At 45.3% G+C, this 17,648-nt stretch overlaps 1 protein-coding gene across 2 annotated transcripts in view; it reads right to left on the bottom strand.

Annotated features, from left to right (window-relative positions):
• RNF13 (ring finger protein 13) overlaps positions 1-17,648 on the bottom strand; it is a 96,491-nt gene that overhangs the window by 38,100 nt on the left and 40,743 nt on the right. For both annotated transcript variants that reach the window (XM_077290770.1, XM_077290771.1), the window contains exon 4: positions 2,922-3,050. In XM_077290770.1, the coding sequence (XP_077146885.1) occupies positions 2,922-3,050 (129 nt within the window). The remainder of the gene's footprint in view (positions 1-2,921; positions 3,051-17,648) is intronic.

The following is a 17,648-nucleotide window of genomic DNA, read 5'->3' on the forward strand; positions in this document are numbered from 1 at the left end:
CCTGATGCCGAGGGGGCGTCTCACAGGAAAGTGAGTATCCCCCATTACCTTATCGTAGCGGTGCAGCGTGGGGGTCTCAGTGCTGGGAGTGGCGGCGGCGGCTGCTGTGCTCTGGTGCGGCGGCTGCTGTGCTCTGGTGCGGCGGCTGCTGTGCTCTGGTGCGGTGGCTGCTGTGCTCTGGTGCGGCGGCTGCTGTGCTCTGGTGCGGCGGCTGCTGTGCTCTGGTGCGGCGGCTCCTCTTCTGTGTGGGGCCTCTGTGCTGTGAGGTGGCGGTGGCGGCGGCATATCTTTATCCAGTTGGGGCTCCTCCGGCATCTCCTTAGCCCTGGAGGCCCCGCCGCAACTCCATCGGTGCAATGCAGCGGCCATTTTCCCGGAGGCAGCTCAATAGGTGCGATGCGGTGGCCTCCGGGAAAATGGCCGCTGCTCAGATTCAGATCTCGTCCCGAAATCTCGGGACACGAGATCTGAATCTGAGCAGCGGCCATTTTCCCGGAGGCCACCACATTGCACCGATGGAGTTGCGGCGGGGCCTCCAGGGCTAAGGAGATGCCGGAGGAGCCCCGACTGGATAAAGATACGCCGCTGCCGCCGCCACCTCACAGCACAGAGGCCCCACACAGAAGAGGAGCCGCCGCACCAGAACACAGCAGCCGCCGCCGCTCCCAGCACTGACACCCCCACGCTGCACCGCTAGGATAAGGTAATGGGGATTACTCACTTTCCTGTGAGACGCCCCCTCGTCATCAGGATCACTCCCACTCCCCACCCACCATATACACCGGCGTACACGACGATTCCCGGCGTATAAGACGACCCCCGACTTTTAAGAAGATTTTCGGGGGTTAAAAAGTCGTCTTATACGCCGGAAAATACGGTATTTACTTACTCTGTTTTTTATCTTGCGTTTATGAATGAGAAAAGAACAAGAAAAGCATCTGAACAAGCCACCGTCATAGGTAATGTCCAATAACAAGGTCATACAGTGACCTGGCGACAGGGTACAACGATGGAGAGTTCTGTGAAATCAGTAGATCAGGCAATGACACGCGATTCTTACCCAAACCTTATGTTATAGGACAATCACCGAGGATTGATGACATAATGGCCACTTCTAGGTGTGTAGGTCAACTGTGGGCACGGCACCAAGAAGTCATGCATACCCGGACCCGTCCGCTCAGAAGCATTTGTTGCACAGGGATATAAAATGTGAAGACGTCCATCTATAAATTACTTTTACAGATACATGGCCTGGAGCCACCGGATTTACAAACTAACCAGGGTGATTGAGTTCCCGTAAAGTGAGACAATGTAAAACAGGCCGAAATGTCTGCTGAAAGTCATTCCTCCAGCTCCAAGCGGCTGAATGCTATTGACCACAAGCCTCTACGGGGACGATCTCCACAGGCAGGTAATGGAATCTTACATTAAGCAATGCAAACGTGATTACCTAAAAAGGCCTGATGTCTGGCTCCAGCGCTCAGCTTAACTCTTCCCTGCCCCTAAGGCATAATGCTGGCTATTGGTAGATGAATACCATTCGGATGGCCTCAGTCCATAGACACTTTATTTAGTACCAGGCATAATGGAGGTTTGCTCCAAGACTGCATTTAGCACCATAATCCCAACACACGGCCTGGAATCCCACACTTCTAGGAAGCAGAGATATGAGGATTTTCACACCAGATTTTCCCTAGGCTTCTTGTAAAGCATTACTTAATAACATTGATTGCTACGGTTATTAAATCTGCTCCCACAATAGTACATGACGAGCCGGGCGCACCATGTCAATCAGCAAGGTCATCCAGCAACTACCACAAGAGGGTGGATCATCATGGCCGCCACCATTCCCTTACACCGGCTGAGTACATAAGGGGGCGCAGGATCAAGACGTCAAAGCTAAAGCTTTAAGATTTGTTTTGCATGGATTTGTTTAAAGAACTAAATCATTGTATTGCGAATACTAATAAATTCCAAAATAACAAAAAAAATAAAAAATAAAAACAAAAGACATTGGTACTTCACATTTCCCCGTCTCTTTCATTATTCACCAGACAAAATAATGGTGGCGCTTGTAACATCCTGACTATGAGTCACCTGAGACATGGCGCAGCGGCATTCAAGCACAGGCTACAAGAGCCACTAAATCAAGAGCCAAAATCCTCTAGAAGCAAAAACGTCTAAAAACAATCTTGTGATTTTTGCAACAATGTCCGTTTTTGGCGCAATGTTTAAAGGGAACCAGTCACCAGGATTGTCCCACATTAGATACGGCGACCGCCTTTCAGCCCTCATACACAGTATGATAAAATGCTGTATATCTGCCCTTCATCCGGCCTGCAACAAAAGAAAAATACCTTTTATTATACTCCCCAATGGGGCGGTCCGGTCTGAGGGGTGTCGCTGGTCTTGGTCTGGCGCATCCCTTCTTCTTTGGATGCAGTCTTCCTTCTATGCTTTGTGTGGGCAACACATCTTATGTCATCCACGGTGTATCCCCGGCATCGCGCTCCTGTGCAGGTGTACTTCTCTGCGCTGACTAGGACACAGCAAAGTACTGCAGTGCGCAGGTGCCGGGAAAGTCAGAGAGTCCTGGTGCATGCGCACTGCTGTACGGATGATGCAGGACACGTCATCCACATGAAATACAGAACAAGGACGGCATCAAAACAAAGGAGGTGCCAGACCAAGACCAGCGACCGCCCGCCCCATAGGGGAGTATAACAACAGGTGTTTCACTTTGGGGCATATATACAGCATAATAGAATACTGTATATGAGGGCTTATAGGCGCTGGCATTACCTTGTATGGGACAAACCTGGTAACAAGTTCCCTTTAATGATTCTAAAACACCATACAGTAAAAGTAAACTTACCTGCTAATTAAAGTCTTAACGATCAGAAAGCGACAACCGGTCCTACCTTAATGTCAAAGTTACAATCCAGTCTCCGGATGAGGACGATATAAACGCTGGAGGTGTTGTCCTTTTGCACTGGAGGGGGAGCGATGGGTTCACAAGCATTCTCTGGCTTGGAGGTTATCAAAAAACCCTAAAGAAAACAAAGCAAGTAGAAATTATAGTATTTTCCAACAAAGACATCAGGAACTTCGACATCACAATTCCAATTCCTGATCATGATCAAGAATCCTGTGTGTGGTCAATGAGTGGGAATCTTTACTTCAAGATGATAAAAATCCTGCTCTAGTCAATGTGGTGAACCCACAGGTTCATGGCTCTTTAAGAAGGCCCCGATCACTGCAGTGAGACTAATAAGGTCCCACTCCATGACAACAGCTTCAGGAATGGATCAACATCAGAGTTCCCCAACCTGTGGCTAGTCCCCAAATAGAGCCGTAACACAACCCTCAGCATAGCTGGACGTGTCTGACTCTCAGGGAACTGGCAGAGTGGTTATACCAACGTCACAGCTTGGGCTACATTCACACTAGTCCGTCGGAACGGGCCGTCGCAAACCGTCGGTCCGATGCACCAACGGACAGTGTGTTAATTAAGCACAACGGGGGCAGTGGATGCAGTTTTTCAACGCATTCGCTGCCCCATTGTAATGTCCGGGGAGGAGGGGGCGGAGTTTCGGTCACGCATGCGCGGTCGGAAATGGCAGACACGACGCACAAAAAAAAGTTACATGTAACTTTTTTTTGTGCCAACGGTCCGCCAAAACATGACGCATCCGTCGCACGAAGGATGCGATGTGTGGCCATACGTCGCAATGCATCGCTAATGCAAGCCTATGGAGAAAAAAACGCATCCTGCAGACAACTTTGCAGGATGTGTTTTTTCTCCAAAACGACGCATTCCGACGTACAGCAAACAACGCAAGTGTGAAAGTAGCCTTAGGGGAACAAGGATGCACACAATCCATGGGGCAGGGCTACCGGCTCATACACTGAGGCCATCCAAATATACTTTGGATTCGCAGACTTTTTAGATTTGAGCACCACCACCAATGGCAAAGTACTTATTAAAAGTTAAAACTATATATTATTAAAGTTAAAACTATATATTATTAAAATGATTGCAGAAGTTGCCAATTACTTAAAGTTAAATCAACACTAAAATAAAAAGCTTCCTTCAGCAAAAGAAAAGCTTGTGCAACTTATGCCATTAGTGAACACTACCTCACCAGATGACGTTTTGCAAATATCAGGGGACACCTCACAGTTCAAGAAACACTGATTACAAATCTATACAAGAATCCTATAAAATTACATATTATAGAATACATACACATTCGTACAGCTGGTTTATCATGGAACGTAGGCAGTACAGTGACTCGCACTGAAAAAAATCCAATTGTAGCAGTCACATGTAATAACTCATTAGATTAGAACCTGTTAGAGAAATTTGTTAGGAGCACAGCACCATCTAGTGGACAAATGCACTAACCTCTACACTGTAGCCAGCGAATGATTAGGGCACCAGAACTACGACTCACATCTCTGCTCCATACTAATAAGTGGGAACAACACGTACTAAACCACTGTTATTATTTACATGTTCCCCTTTGGCCTACTAGTATATGTCTAGGATCACAGCCGAGGGGGTCGCACAGATCCCACTGCTGTCACCAGCTTGTTAAATACGATACGATACGATACACTTTATTGATCCCGTGGGAAATTATGGTATCACAGCAGCACAACTTACATCATAAGAATCATAAAATGAATTACATAATTGACATAACAGTTTGTTGACAGAAGGACATTATACATTAGAATAGGACAAACACAGCGGGTGAACTGAAAAGTAGAAGAAATAAAGTAGACAATCCCCTCTATGATTTAACCCTAATGTTATTGTTGTACATCCCCATAGCAGTTGGCACAAACGATTTCCTAAATTTTTCCTTCTTACACCTCAGAAATATTAGCCGGTTACTGAAGGTGCTCTTCTGTCTCATGAATAGCTCATATAATGGATGTGCATTATTGTTCATAATTGCCATACACTTTTTCAGAGTTCTTCTCTCCACTACCTCCTCAAGAGAGTCCAGATTGCAGCCGACAGCAGAGCTTGCCTTTTTGATAAGCTTATTCAGCTTATTAGCATCAGAGGCCCGCACACTATTACCCCAGCATATGATTGCAAAAAAGATGGCACTTGCCACTACAGATTGGTAGAACATTTCTAACATTTTGCTACACACATTAAAAGACCTCAGTTTCCTTAGGAAATACAATCTGCTCATCCCCTTCTTGTAGACAAACTCTGAGTGGCATCTCCAGTCCAGTTTGCTATCCAAATGGACCCCCAAATATTTGTAACTATCCACCTGCTCTACCTGCTGCCCAGCAATAGTGATCGGTAAGCATTCCATCTTTATCCTGCTATAGTTGGCCACCAACTCCTTGGTTTTCTTAACATTTAGTTGTAGATAGTTACCATTGCACCAATCCACGAAATTCGACACCACCCTTCTATATTCCTCATCCCCCTGATCTCCCCTAATACATCCCACAACCACGGAGTCATCCGAAAATTTTTGAAGGTGGCAAAGATCAGATTTATACTGAAAGTCCGATGTATACAGTGTGAATAGAAAGGGTGCAAGCACCGTTCCCTGGGGGGCACCTACACTGCTCAATAATCTGCTTGACACAACTGCACCCATCTGTACAAACTGTGGCCGATCTGATAGGTAGTCAGTTATCCAATTTCTCATCCCCTCCTCCACCTTCATATCAGTCATCTTTTTGTGTAGTAAAGGTGGCTGCAGGGAATTAAATGCACTCGAGAAATCTAAGAACATCGCTCGCACCATGGTTCCGTCAGTCTCCAGAAATGAATGTACACTATGTAACAGACAAAGAATAGCATCATCCACCCCCAATCTATGTCGGTAAGCAAACTGAAGGGGATCGATAAAAGCATTGACCCTTGGTCTTAAGTGAGCAAGCACTAATCTTTCCAAGGCCTTCATAGCGTGAGATGTTAAGGCTACCGGACGATAGTCATTTAGGGTTGCAGGAGAAGAAGTCTTGGGTACCGGCACCAGACAGGAAGTTTTCCATAACACAGGTACCCTCTGTGTTTGTAGACTTCCATTAAATAGGAGTGTAAAGACAGTACACAGCTGGTCTGCACAAACTTTAAGGACACGTGAGCTGAGTCCATCAGGTCCAGCAGCTTTACCAATGTTAAGTGACTTAAACTGCCTCCTCACATCATTTTCGGATACTCTAAAATTAGTCTGCTCCTCCTCCAATATCGATGTTGCAGAATTTGCACCCAATTCCCCTCCACTTCCAGTTGGCAGTACACATGTACTGCTAAATCTATTGAAATACTCGTTCATCTCATTAGCCTTGTCCAGATTTCCTCCCCCGTGATCAGACCTTGCCTTAAGCCCAGTCAGTAATTTCATTCCTGACCAAACGTCCCTGGTATTATTGTGGGACAGTTTCTTTTCAAGTTTAATTCTGAAGGCTTTCTGGGCCTCCTTTATTTTATACTTCAATTCATGCTGTATCATTTTAATTTCCTCTTTGTCGCCTAATTTAAATGCCTTTTTTTTCCTGTTGAGCAAATGCTTCAATTCCTTTGTTATCCATGGCTTGTTGTTTGCAAAACACCTAATCTTTTTAGCCGGCACCAGCATATCAGTGCAGAAGTTAATGTAGTCAGTCACTCTACCAACCACTTCATTAACATTTGTATACTCATCCATTGTCCCAAGCAACACATCCCAGTCTGTAAGATGAAAGCAATCCTGCAAAGCCTGTTCATTTGTTGGACTCCACATTCTAACTGTTTTAATGGTAGCAGGCTGTGTTCTAACAACAGGTTGGTAGACTGGTGACAATAGTATAAGATTGTGATCAGATTTCCCCAAGGGCGGCAGGGTAGACGATGAATAAGCATTCTTGACATTCGCATAGAGTAAGTCCAAAATAATGTTGTCACGTGTTGTACATTTAACAAATTGATAGAATTTAGGTAGAGCAGTTGAAATTTTAGCCCGATTAAAATCCCCAGAGATTACAGTAAGCGAGTTGGGGTGTTTCATCTGGAGCCGAGCAATGACTCCTGACAGCACTTCACCTGCAGCCTCATGGTTTGCAGTTGGTGGTATGTACAACACTATTGCAATAACAAGCGAGAATTCTCTAGGAATATAGTAAGGTCTGAGGCCAACAGCTAGCAGTTCAATGTTCGGACAACAATGGCGCTCCCTTACAGTCACATGCCCCTGATTGCACCATCCATTGTTTATGTAGAGTATAACTCCTCCGCCCTTTTTTTTGCCGCTCTTCATAGTGTCTCTATCAGCCCGGACCATGTGAAATCCTGGTACTGAAACACTCGAGTCAGGGATCTCGCCGCGTAACCATGTTTCAGTAAAACACATCAAACTGCATTCCTTGTAATCCCTCTGGGTCCGTATTAATGCTAACAGTTCATCCGACTTATTTCCCAGTGATTGAACATTCCCCATGATGATGGACGGAACTACAGGTTTAAACCGTCTTCGCCTTGCCTTTAGTTTTTTGCCCGCTCTGCAGCCTCTGAAAGGTCGCCTTACCTCACTAGGGACACGTGGTCTACCCACTGCAGGAGAAGACATTAGCCTGCGCAGCTCCAGAAGTCGGCCCCTTGAGTAAGCAACACGTTTAGGAACAGACTTTGAGACATCCATCAAAACCTTGGCCATATTAGTCGCACCAAGCATGACCGTGCAGGGTGGCATACAGTGCACGTCTCCAGACATAGCTGTGCCAATTCCCAGACAGGTAGTGGCCACTAAAAAACCAGACCTAAGTTGCAAGGTGATCACAAATGCACTGTATATCCAGATAGCTGTGGGTAGTAGCAAACATCCAAGGGAAACATTTCAAAGGAACCCAGGTTCAGAAGCTTATATCCAGAAGCAGTGGGTAGCAGTATGCATCCAGGGGAAACAAATCAGAGGATCCAAGGTTTAGAAGCAAACATCCAAGGGGAAATCCAAGGGTTCAGCATAAATCCAAGGGAAGCATTCCAGCGGATCCAAGTTCAGAAGGAGAAGGTACTGGGGAAAAGGTTCCTTAGAGTTCCAAAACTGAGGCTCAGAAAGAAAAAAGGTTCACACATAACAAAAATAATTCCTAAATAAAACTAAAACTATTGCTGCTGCAATGGGCTGCCACTAGCACGGCGCCTTATTGTCCTTATCCGTCAGGATAAGGACAATATCAAATATCAAATAGTCAGGACATGACGGCCTCCACAACTGGGCCGGTTATTGGGAAACTCACAGTGAGTGTATGGTATATACACCTCAGATTCCAGCTCTCTCACACACACGGAAGTCACTGTCAGCTTTACAATAACATAAAGAACCACTAGCTTCCACCACCAATCGTTTATACAGGCCGACGGGACACCCATTACAGGCAGTGTATGGCTTCAGGGGAGCAAGAGGAACAGAGCCATTAAAAGGGAACCTGTCACCCCCAAAATCGAAGGTGAGCTAAGGCCACCAGCATCAGGGGCTTATCTACAGCATTCTGTAATGCTGTAGATAAGCCCCCGATGTATTCTGAAAGATGAGAAAGAGAGGTTATATTATACTCACCCAGGGGCGGTCTGATGGGCGTCGCGGTCCGGTCCGGTGCCCCCCATCTTCTTACGATGACATCATCTTCTTGTATTCACGCTGCGGCTCTGGCTCCGGCGTACTTTGTCTGTCCTGTTGAGGGCAGAGCAAAGTACTGCAGTGCGAAGGCACCGGGAAAGGTCAGAGAGGCCCAACGCCTGCGCACTGCAGTACTTTGCCCTCAAAAGGGCAGACAAAGTACGCCTGCGCCGGAGCTGCATCGTGAAGACAAGAAGAGGATGTCATCTGATGAAGCTAGGAGGCCCCGGACCAGACCACGACGCCCATCGTACCTGGACCGCCCCTGGGTGAGTATAATCTAACCTGTTTTTCTCATCTTTCAGGATACATCGGCGGCTTATCTACAGCATTACAGAATGCTGTAGATAAGCCCCTGATGCCGGTGGGCTTAGCTCACCTTCCATTTTGGGGGTGACAGGTTCCCTTTAACCCCTTCACCCCCGGAGCTTTTTCCGTTTTTCCGTTTTCGTTTTTCGCTCCCCTCCTTCCCAGAGCCATAACTTTTTTATTTTTCCGTCAATTTGGCCATGTGAGGGCTTATTTTTTGCGGGACGAGTTGTACTTTTGAACGACATCATTGGTTTTAGCATGTCGTGTACTAGAAAACGGGAAAAAAATTCCAAGTGCAGTGAAATTGCAAAAAAAGTGCAATCCCACACTTGTTTTTTGCTTGCCTATTTTGCTAGGTTCACTAAATGCTAAAACTGACCTGCCATTATGATTCTCCAGGTCACTACGAGTTCATATCAAGAATCGCGGACACCGCGTCTGATCACTGCACATGTTGCCAGGTCTCCAACAGTATTCACACCAGCCCAGCGCTTTGGCGCTGCATGTTTATGTGCCCTGAGACTCCTTTTGTCTCTTTATGCCCAAGCCACAGTTAAGTACGTTACTGATGAAGGTCCGTATGAGGGACCGAAACGTTTGTTGGGTACTACAATAAAATTTCACAAAACGCATCAAAGTTGAGTGCTAGGTTTTTTTCTTGATTATATTAAGGTGTGGGAACCTACCTTAGCACCATATACACAGTAGTGCACACGTTTTTTCTATAACTACGAGTTCATAGACACCTAACATGACTAGGTTATTTTTCACCTAAGTGGTGAAAAAAAATTCCAAACTTTGCAAAAAACAAAACAAAACAAAATTGCGCCATTTTCCGATACTCGTAGCGTCTCCATTTTTCGTGATATGGGGTCAGGTGAGGGCTTATTTTTTGCGTGCCGAGCTGGCGTTTTTAATGATAGCATTCTGGTGTAGATACGTTCTTTTGATCGCCCGTTATTGCATTTTAATGCAATGTCATGGCGACCAAAAAAACGTAAATCTGGCGTTTCGAATTTTTTTCTCATTACGCCATTTAGCGATCAGGTTAATGCTTTTTTTTAATTGATAGATCGGGCGATTCTGAACGCGGCGATACCAAATATGTGTAGGTTTTTGTTTTTTTTTATTGATTTATTTTGATTGGGGCGAAAGGGGGGTGATTTAAACTTTTATGTTTTTTTTATTTTTTTCACATTTTTAAAAACTTTTTTTTTTTTACTTTTGCCATGCTTCTATAGCCTCCATGGGAGGCTAGAAGCAGGCACAGCCCGATCGGCTCTGCTACATAACAGCGATCATCAGATCGCTGTTATGTAGCTAAAATGCAGGTGTGCTGTGAGCGCCGACCACAGGGGGGCGCTCACAGCCACCGGCAATCAGTAACCATAGAGGTCTCAAGGACCTCTATGGTTACAATGGAGGAGCATCGCCGACCCCCGATCATGTGACAGGGGTCGGCGATGCGCTCATATCCGGCCGCACGGCCGGATGCGGTAGTTAAATGCCGCTGTCTGCGTTTGACAGCGGCATTTAACTAGTTAATAGCGGCGGGTGATCGCGATTTCACCCGCCGCTATTGCGCGCACATGTCAGCTGTAAAAAACAGCTGACATGTCGCGACTTTGATGTGCGCTCACCGCCGGAGCGCACATCAAAGCGGGGGTCCCGACATGTGACGTACTATTCCGTCACATGTCGGGAAGGGGTTAAATTGTATATATTTAATCCAGAAAGGTAGACAGTTTAGAAAAAAAATATACAAACATGATACAAAATGGGAACAACAAAATATGTTATTTCCAATCACATGGAATAAAAAGGAATAGCAAAAGAATTACTAAACCTGATGTTGCAGGATTGGCTCTTATCTTTATGGAGGGAAGCGCTCTGATCAGGACAGTGGAACTCTCTCTCTATGTCTTCCAGAATGTATGACGCCAGACAGCCAAACTCGTTTTTACTAGATAAAGGTTATGCCCACATACTTCCCCATGGTGAGCTAATGTGCAGGTTGGTTGTGGGATGTTCTAGGTCTGGTAGAATGTTAGGAGATCCCCAACTTTCAGGATATCTATTCCCCTTAAGGTCCTAGGCGGTAGATATTGTCATGTTTCTTCTGGTGATTTTACCTGTCTATAGAGATGAAACATGGCATGGATAGCATCATCCATTAGTCCAATATTAAGCTGGAGGGGTCCTGCTGGCCTTAGGGTGATGTGACTGAATGTGGTATATTTGTCCCTCCGCTATGACACGGGAAATCTAACTCCCATAATTATCAGATTGATGAAACCCCAATATTCATCACTGACTACTAGCTCCAAAACCTCTAGCAAAAATCCTTTGGACAGAGAAAGCCCCTGCACTTCACCACCTCCAGCTTTGGTGTACAGCTCCCAGAGTAGAACTCTCCATCACACAGCATTAGAGGGTACATGACCTGCCCGCTGTGGCTGCACTCCGGAACCTATGATCACCCCTGCTGCAGCCACTTCCACGAGGACACTCCACAAGTGCAGATACCACGCTGACAATCTGACTGAGCCCCTAATGGTTTGCGCAATGTGAAGCCACGAGGCGATCCTTACACCAGATGGGACGACTCTTCCAGCCACATTGGAATGTTCATTTTTTTTTAAAGCGGTGCAAGAGAAGTCTCAGGTGTTGTAATAAGAGAGTTTAAAGTGTAACACAGTCTGCACAAGGACTAGTGTGACATCTGCCAGGAACCGCACACACTCTCATGCTCTCCAACTTGCCAGCCACTCTGTTTTCAGATGGCCATTTCTATTAAATCAACATTCTGCCAGCACTATAAGGCCCGTACACCCACTTCCCAGCATGCATTTCTCCAGCCATTAACTTGTCTCCCCCAAACTTCCTGGATCCAGTTTAACAGAGAGGAAAGCAGGCATTCCAAAGAAAAGACCAAAAGAAAAAAAATGTGTACATCATCTGGATCTTTGGGACTAACAGAGAAGGCAAAGTACATTGCTCAGCTACCTCCGACAGTCCCATAGACAATGAATGAAGTGTGGTATCCCAGTACCCGTTCTACTGCTGCTGAATGAGACAGTTGTCGTGTGGCAGTAGATTTGTTCCAGTGTGTCAAGATTAGTTTGGGCATTGTGAGTTAGAAAATGTAATACATTGCATTGTATACCAACGACTCAAATATGCTTTGCTGCCATCTACTGGCCAATGTGTATATGGAAGTTAAGTGATCATTCTCCTCACAACAAGCTGCCATAGAAACGGTTGGGAGAAGCCTCCCGGCTCAGGACTATCACACTTTGAGGTAACTTCCAATTCAAGCTGCCTAGGAAGGCATAGGAGACAGACACTACTGCTCCCAGCATTGTTTCCATGTCAGTCCACCCTGGGGGAACATCTTTCTCCTCATAATCTCCTCCACAAAAGGAGTGAAGCCTCTTCCAGTCAGGAGAGATAAGCTGCACATGTGCTGCATGCTGATTATGCTTCTAGCCAGGACCAGATCCACATAGCTTCCACACCACTGACTTTGTTTAACCCCTTAGTGACAATTTGATACCAAATAACCAAGCCAATTTTTTCAATTCTGACCATTATCACTTTATGTGGTTATAACTCCACAACGCTTTGACGGATCCCGCCGATTCGGTGACTGTTTTTTTGTGACATATTGTACTTCATGTTAGTGGTAACATTTCTTCGATATAACTTGTGTTTACTTATAAAGGAAAAAAATGGAAATGTGGCAAAAATTTTGCAATTTTAAAACTTAATTTTTGTATCCTTAAATCAGATATATCGCACAAAATACTTAATAAATACCATTTCCCACATGTCTACTTTACTCCACAATTTTTGAAACAATTGTTTTTTGTTAGGACGTTATAAGGGTTAAAAGTTGACCAGCGATTTCTCATTTTTACAACAAAATTTACAAAACCATTTTTTTTTAGGGACCACCTCACATTTGAAGTGAGTTTTGGGAGGGGTTAACAAAACAGAAAATACCCAAAGTGACCCCATACTGATAACTGCACCCCTCAAGGTGCACAAAATCATATTCAAGAAGTCTATTAACCCTTCAGTTGCTTCACGAGAACTAAAGCAATGTGGAAGAAAAAAAATGAATATTTTACTTTTTTCACAAAACATTTACTTTGGAACCAATTTTTTTTTTTTCATTTTCACAAGGGTATCAGAAGAAAATGGACCTCAAAATTTGTTGCGCAATTTCTCCTGAGTATGCAGATACCCTGTATGTGGGGGGAAAGCTACTGTTTGGGTGCATGGCAGGGCTCACAAGGGAGGGAGCATAATTACAAAATTTGAACACAAAATTGGCTGGAATCAATGGTGGCGCCATGTCGCATTTGGAGACCCCCTGATGTAACGAAACAGCGGAATCCTCCCAATTCTAACTCCAATCCTAACCCCAACACACCCCTAACCCTAATCCCAACCCTAACCCCAACACACCCCTATCCCTAATTCCAACCTTAACCCCAACCGTAATCCAACCCATAGCCCCAACCATAATGAAAATAAATTAAATTTTTTTTTTTTATTATTATTATTATTATTATTACCTAACTAAGGGGTGATAAAGGGGGTTTAATTTACTATTTTTTTATTTTAATCACTGCGATAGAGCCTATCACAGTGATCAAAATAAACCAATAGGAAAAATTTCCTATTGTTGCCTGGTGCCGGCTGGCAGATCTGAGTGAGCGCACTACGCCTGCTATTTTCTTCCCGGAAGAAGACGCTCCTGGCAGGACCCTATTTCTCTCTCCTCTGATGTGCAAGAGAGAAATTAAATGGGAAATTGGACTTTTTGTTTTGTGGTCGCCGTTATTCCGTTAATAACGGCGATCGCAACACTGGGGACCGTAAAAACCGACCCGAATCATGTTCTCTGAATCTCAGATACCCCCGGTAGCCGAGACCCCGGAGAAATTCCGACGCTGGGGGGCACTATACACTTATTTCACAGCGCTGTTAAATAGCGGTGCCGAGACATAAGTACCCTTAATTAATTGCCGCCGTTAAAAGGCGTATCTGCGGTCGTTAATGGGTTAACCTACCCCCCTGCGATAGGCTCAAAACTATGGGTACTTCCACACTTTAGTGTGTTTCCACAGAGCCAATCTGTGAATGTCCCTCCATCAGTGTAAGATTTTTTGAACTGCACATAGCACTTCTACCCGCCGCCCTGAGAGGCCATAACCCCGCTTGTATCATGGGGAGAGAACCATTACTTTCATATGCACAATATACTGTGAACTTTGCCTTTAAGAGAGAGACTGTACCCGTTACCTCTTTCAGTAAAATTGCTATGTTTACAAGTTCACCTGCGTGTCTGGCTGCTTGAGATTGCACAAACACCACAGGCGCTCCAAAACCTGCACCAAGACACCACCGCTACAAGAGTGCCCCCGGGGGGTCCTATACCATCCACAAGTGCCGCCTCCCGCTGTTGACAATTGTGAACACGAGGGACATGTTGATGGGTCCAGCAACCCACTTCAGCTTCCGTGACATCACTATCTGCTGCCAGTGGAACAACATGCCCCACCTGGCCCTTCTGCAACAAATGGCGCCTCCCCAGTGGCCCACCACAGAAGCGTAGGCAGAAAATGTGCAAAAATAAATGTAAGGTGCATATGGACAACTACAGCATATAGTGAATATGCATAGCATACAATTCAATGCAAAACTGCAGCAATAGGAAAAACAGAAGTACAACAAACAATGTGATATCCAATTAAGGCGTCACATAGAGCCAATCTAAGAGAGAATCCCGGTAATGGAGTCAGTGCATGGTCATGGAGGAGACACCACATCAGCGGTGGAATACAACATGCACAAGTTGTCTTACACCCGCTCTGAAAGCACCACTCCAGTATTTTGTTTTATTTTCCCCCTGAAGTAGAGTTAAGTTCCTTGCCCCTAGTATTATTTTTACTGCCCGCTGTCTTCACCTTTTATCGGTGCCGCTCCGTTGGGTATTCCGCAGGGTGTGACCTACCTGACCGATCCAGTGTTTGTTGGGCAATCTGGAAGTCACAACTCAACGTAAGTATGAGATCCAGAACGAGGCCTCAGACTTACATTAACGTTACCCCTGACTTCTCGTCAGTCAGAAGATGTTGGCACTGGACAGGAGCAGCGCTGCAAAGAGTTGAGGACAATGGTTGGTGAGTATAATACTAGGGAGCTTAGATTAGTAGCACTGAAATGAAGACACAAACCTACCTTCTGGAGGGGTGCGTTAAAGGAGCAGTTCAATCAATTTTTCTATCATAATCCATCCTAATTATCTTATTAGAATATTTACTGAGTGCAGTCTTACCCGATTCTGGTCTACGTGACCTGAAAAAAGACTAACTGGATCACACAGGGGCTTATCTGTGGACCGGAAGTTACATTCTCAATGTAAGGGCTCATTCAAACATCCGTTTTTTTTTTGTTCAAGTACTATCTATGGTTACCACAGATAGAACTCGTACCTATTATAGCCTATGGCGTTGTTCACATGTCTGTGCATTTTGCAAAGTGGTCCCCACAAAAACAGAGACATGTCCAATATTGATGTAAGTAAATAAAGTATTTTTCAGCTCACCTGCCCACTCTGTGCATGGCTGCCATCCCAGGAAAATCCAACAAGTCGTAAAAAAAATCCAGCACCAAGAGGTTGCACTCCAATAAGCTTTATTCTAAAATCTTCATTTAAAAGAATGGACAACCAACAATAGAAAAATGGCATAAATAGCAGGGGTCCAAATATGCCCCTTAGTAATAACCTTGTGTTATACCTGTGAGTCAGGATTTATATAACTGTAGTACAGATGTCATATACACTGCTCAAACAAATAAAGGGAACACAAACAGAATATAACGCCAAGCACAGTCTCTTAGTATATAGTGTATTCACTTATGTATAGCACAGTCCCTTAGTATATAGTGTACTCACTCATTATGTATAGCACAGTCCCTTAGTATATAGTGTATTCACTTATGTATAGCACAGTCCCTTAGTATATAGTGTACTCACTCATTATGTATAGCACAGTCCCTTAGTATATAGTGTAGTGTAAACACTTATGTATCGCAGTCACTTAGTATATAGTGTACTACCTTATTATGTATAGTGCTGTCCTTAGTTGCATAGTTTCCGCTTTTATTATGCATAACACTGTCCCTTATCACATACCATCCTCTAATTATATATGGTGCTGTCCCTTATTACATAGCTTCCTCTGCTGTTATGTGCAGCACTGTCTCGCGTGTGTGTGTGTGTGTGTGTCTATATATACACACTGCACAATAAAATAAAGGGAACACTTAAACAACAGAATATAACTCCAAGTAAATCTAACTTCTCTGAAATCAAACTGCCCACTTAGGAAGCAACACTGTTTGGCAATCAATGTCACATGCTGTTGTGCAAATGGAATAGACAACAGATGGAAATTATTGGCAATTATCAAGACACACTCAATAAAGCAGTGGTTCTGCAGGTGGGGACCACAGACCACATCTCAGTACCAATGCTTTCTGGCTGATGTTTTGGTCACTTTTGAATGTTGGATGTGCTTTCACACTCGTGGTAGAATGAGACGGACTCTATAACCCACATAAGTGGCTCAGGTAGTTCAGCTCATCCAGGATAGCACATCAATGCGAGCTGTGGGTGTCAGCGTAGTGTCCAGAGGCTGGAGGTGCTACCAGGAGACAGGCCAGTACACCAGGAGACGTGGAGGGGGCCGTAGGAGGGCAATAACCCAGAAGCAGGACCGCTACCTCAGCCTTTGTGCAAGAAGGAACAGGAGGAGCACTGCCAGAGCCCTGCAAAATTACCTCCAGCAGGCCACAAATGTGCATGTGTCTGCACAAACGTTTAGAAACCGACTCCATGAGGATGGTTTGAGTGCCCGACGGCCACAGAAGGGGGTTGTGCTCACAGCCCAACACCGTGCAGGACGCTTGGCATTTGCAAACAGAGCACCAGGATTGGCAAATTCACCACTGGCGCCCTGTGCTCTTCACAGATGAAAGCAGGTTCACACTGAGCACATGACAGACGTGACAGTCTCGAAACGCATTGGAGCGGGATCTGCTGCCTGCAACATCCTTCAGCATGACCGGTTTGGCAGTGGGTCAGTAATGGTGTAAGGTGGCATTTCTTTGGAGGGCCCCACAGCCCTCCATGTGATCGCCAGAGGTAGCCTGACTGCCATTAGATAACGAGATGAGATCCTCAGACCCCTTGTGAGACCATATGCTGGTGCGGTTGGCCCTGGGTTCCTCTTAATGCAGGACAATGCCAGACTTCATGTGGCTGGAGTGTGTCAGCAGTTCCTGCAAGATGAAGGAATTGAAGCTATGGACTGGCCTGCCCGTTCGGACCCGAATCCAAATGAACACATCTGGGACATCATGTCTCGCACCATCCACCAATGTCACGTTGCACCACAGACTGTCCAGGAGTTGGCGAATGCTTTAGTCCAGGTCTGGGAGGAGATTCCTCAGGAGACCATCCGCCACCTCATCAGGAGCATGCCCAGGGGTTGTAGGGAGGTCATACAGGCACGTGGAAGCCACACACTACTGAGCATCATTTCCTTGTCTTGAGGCATTTACACTGAAGTTGGATCAGCCTGTAACTTCATTTTCCACTTTGATTTTGAGCATCATTCC

The sequence above is a fragment of the Ranitomeya variabilis genome, chromosome 2, assembly GCF_051348905.1.
Source record: "Ranitomeya variabilis isolate aRanVar5 chromosome 2, aRanVar5.hap1, whole genome shotgun sequence".
NCBI classification, from domain to species: Eukaryota; Metazoa; Chordata; class Amphibia; order Anura; family Dendrobatidae; genus Ranitomeya; species Ranitomeya variabilis.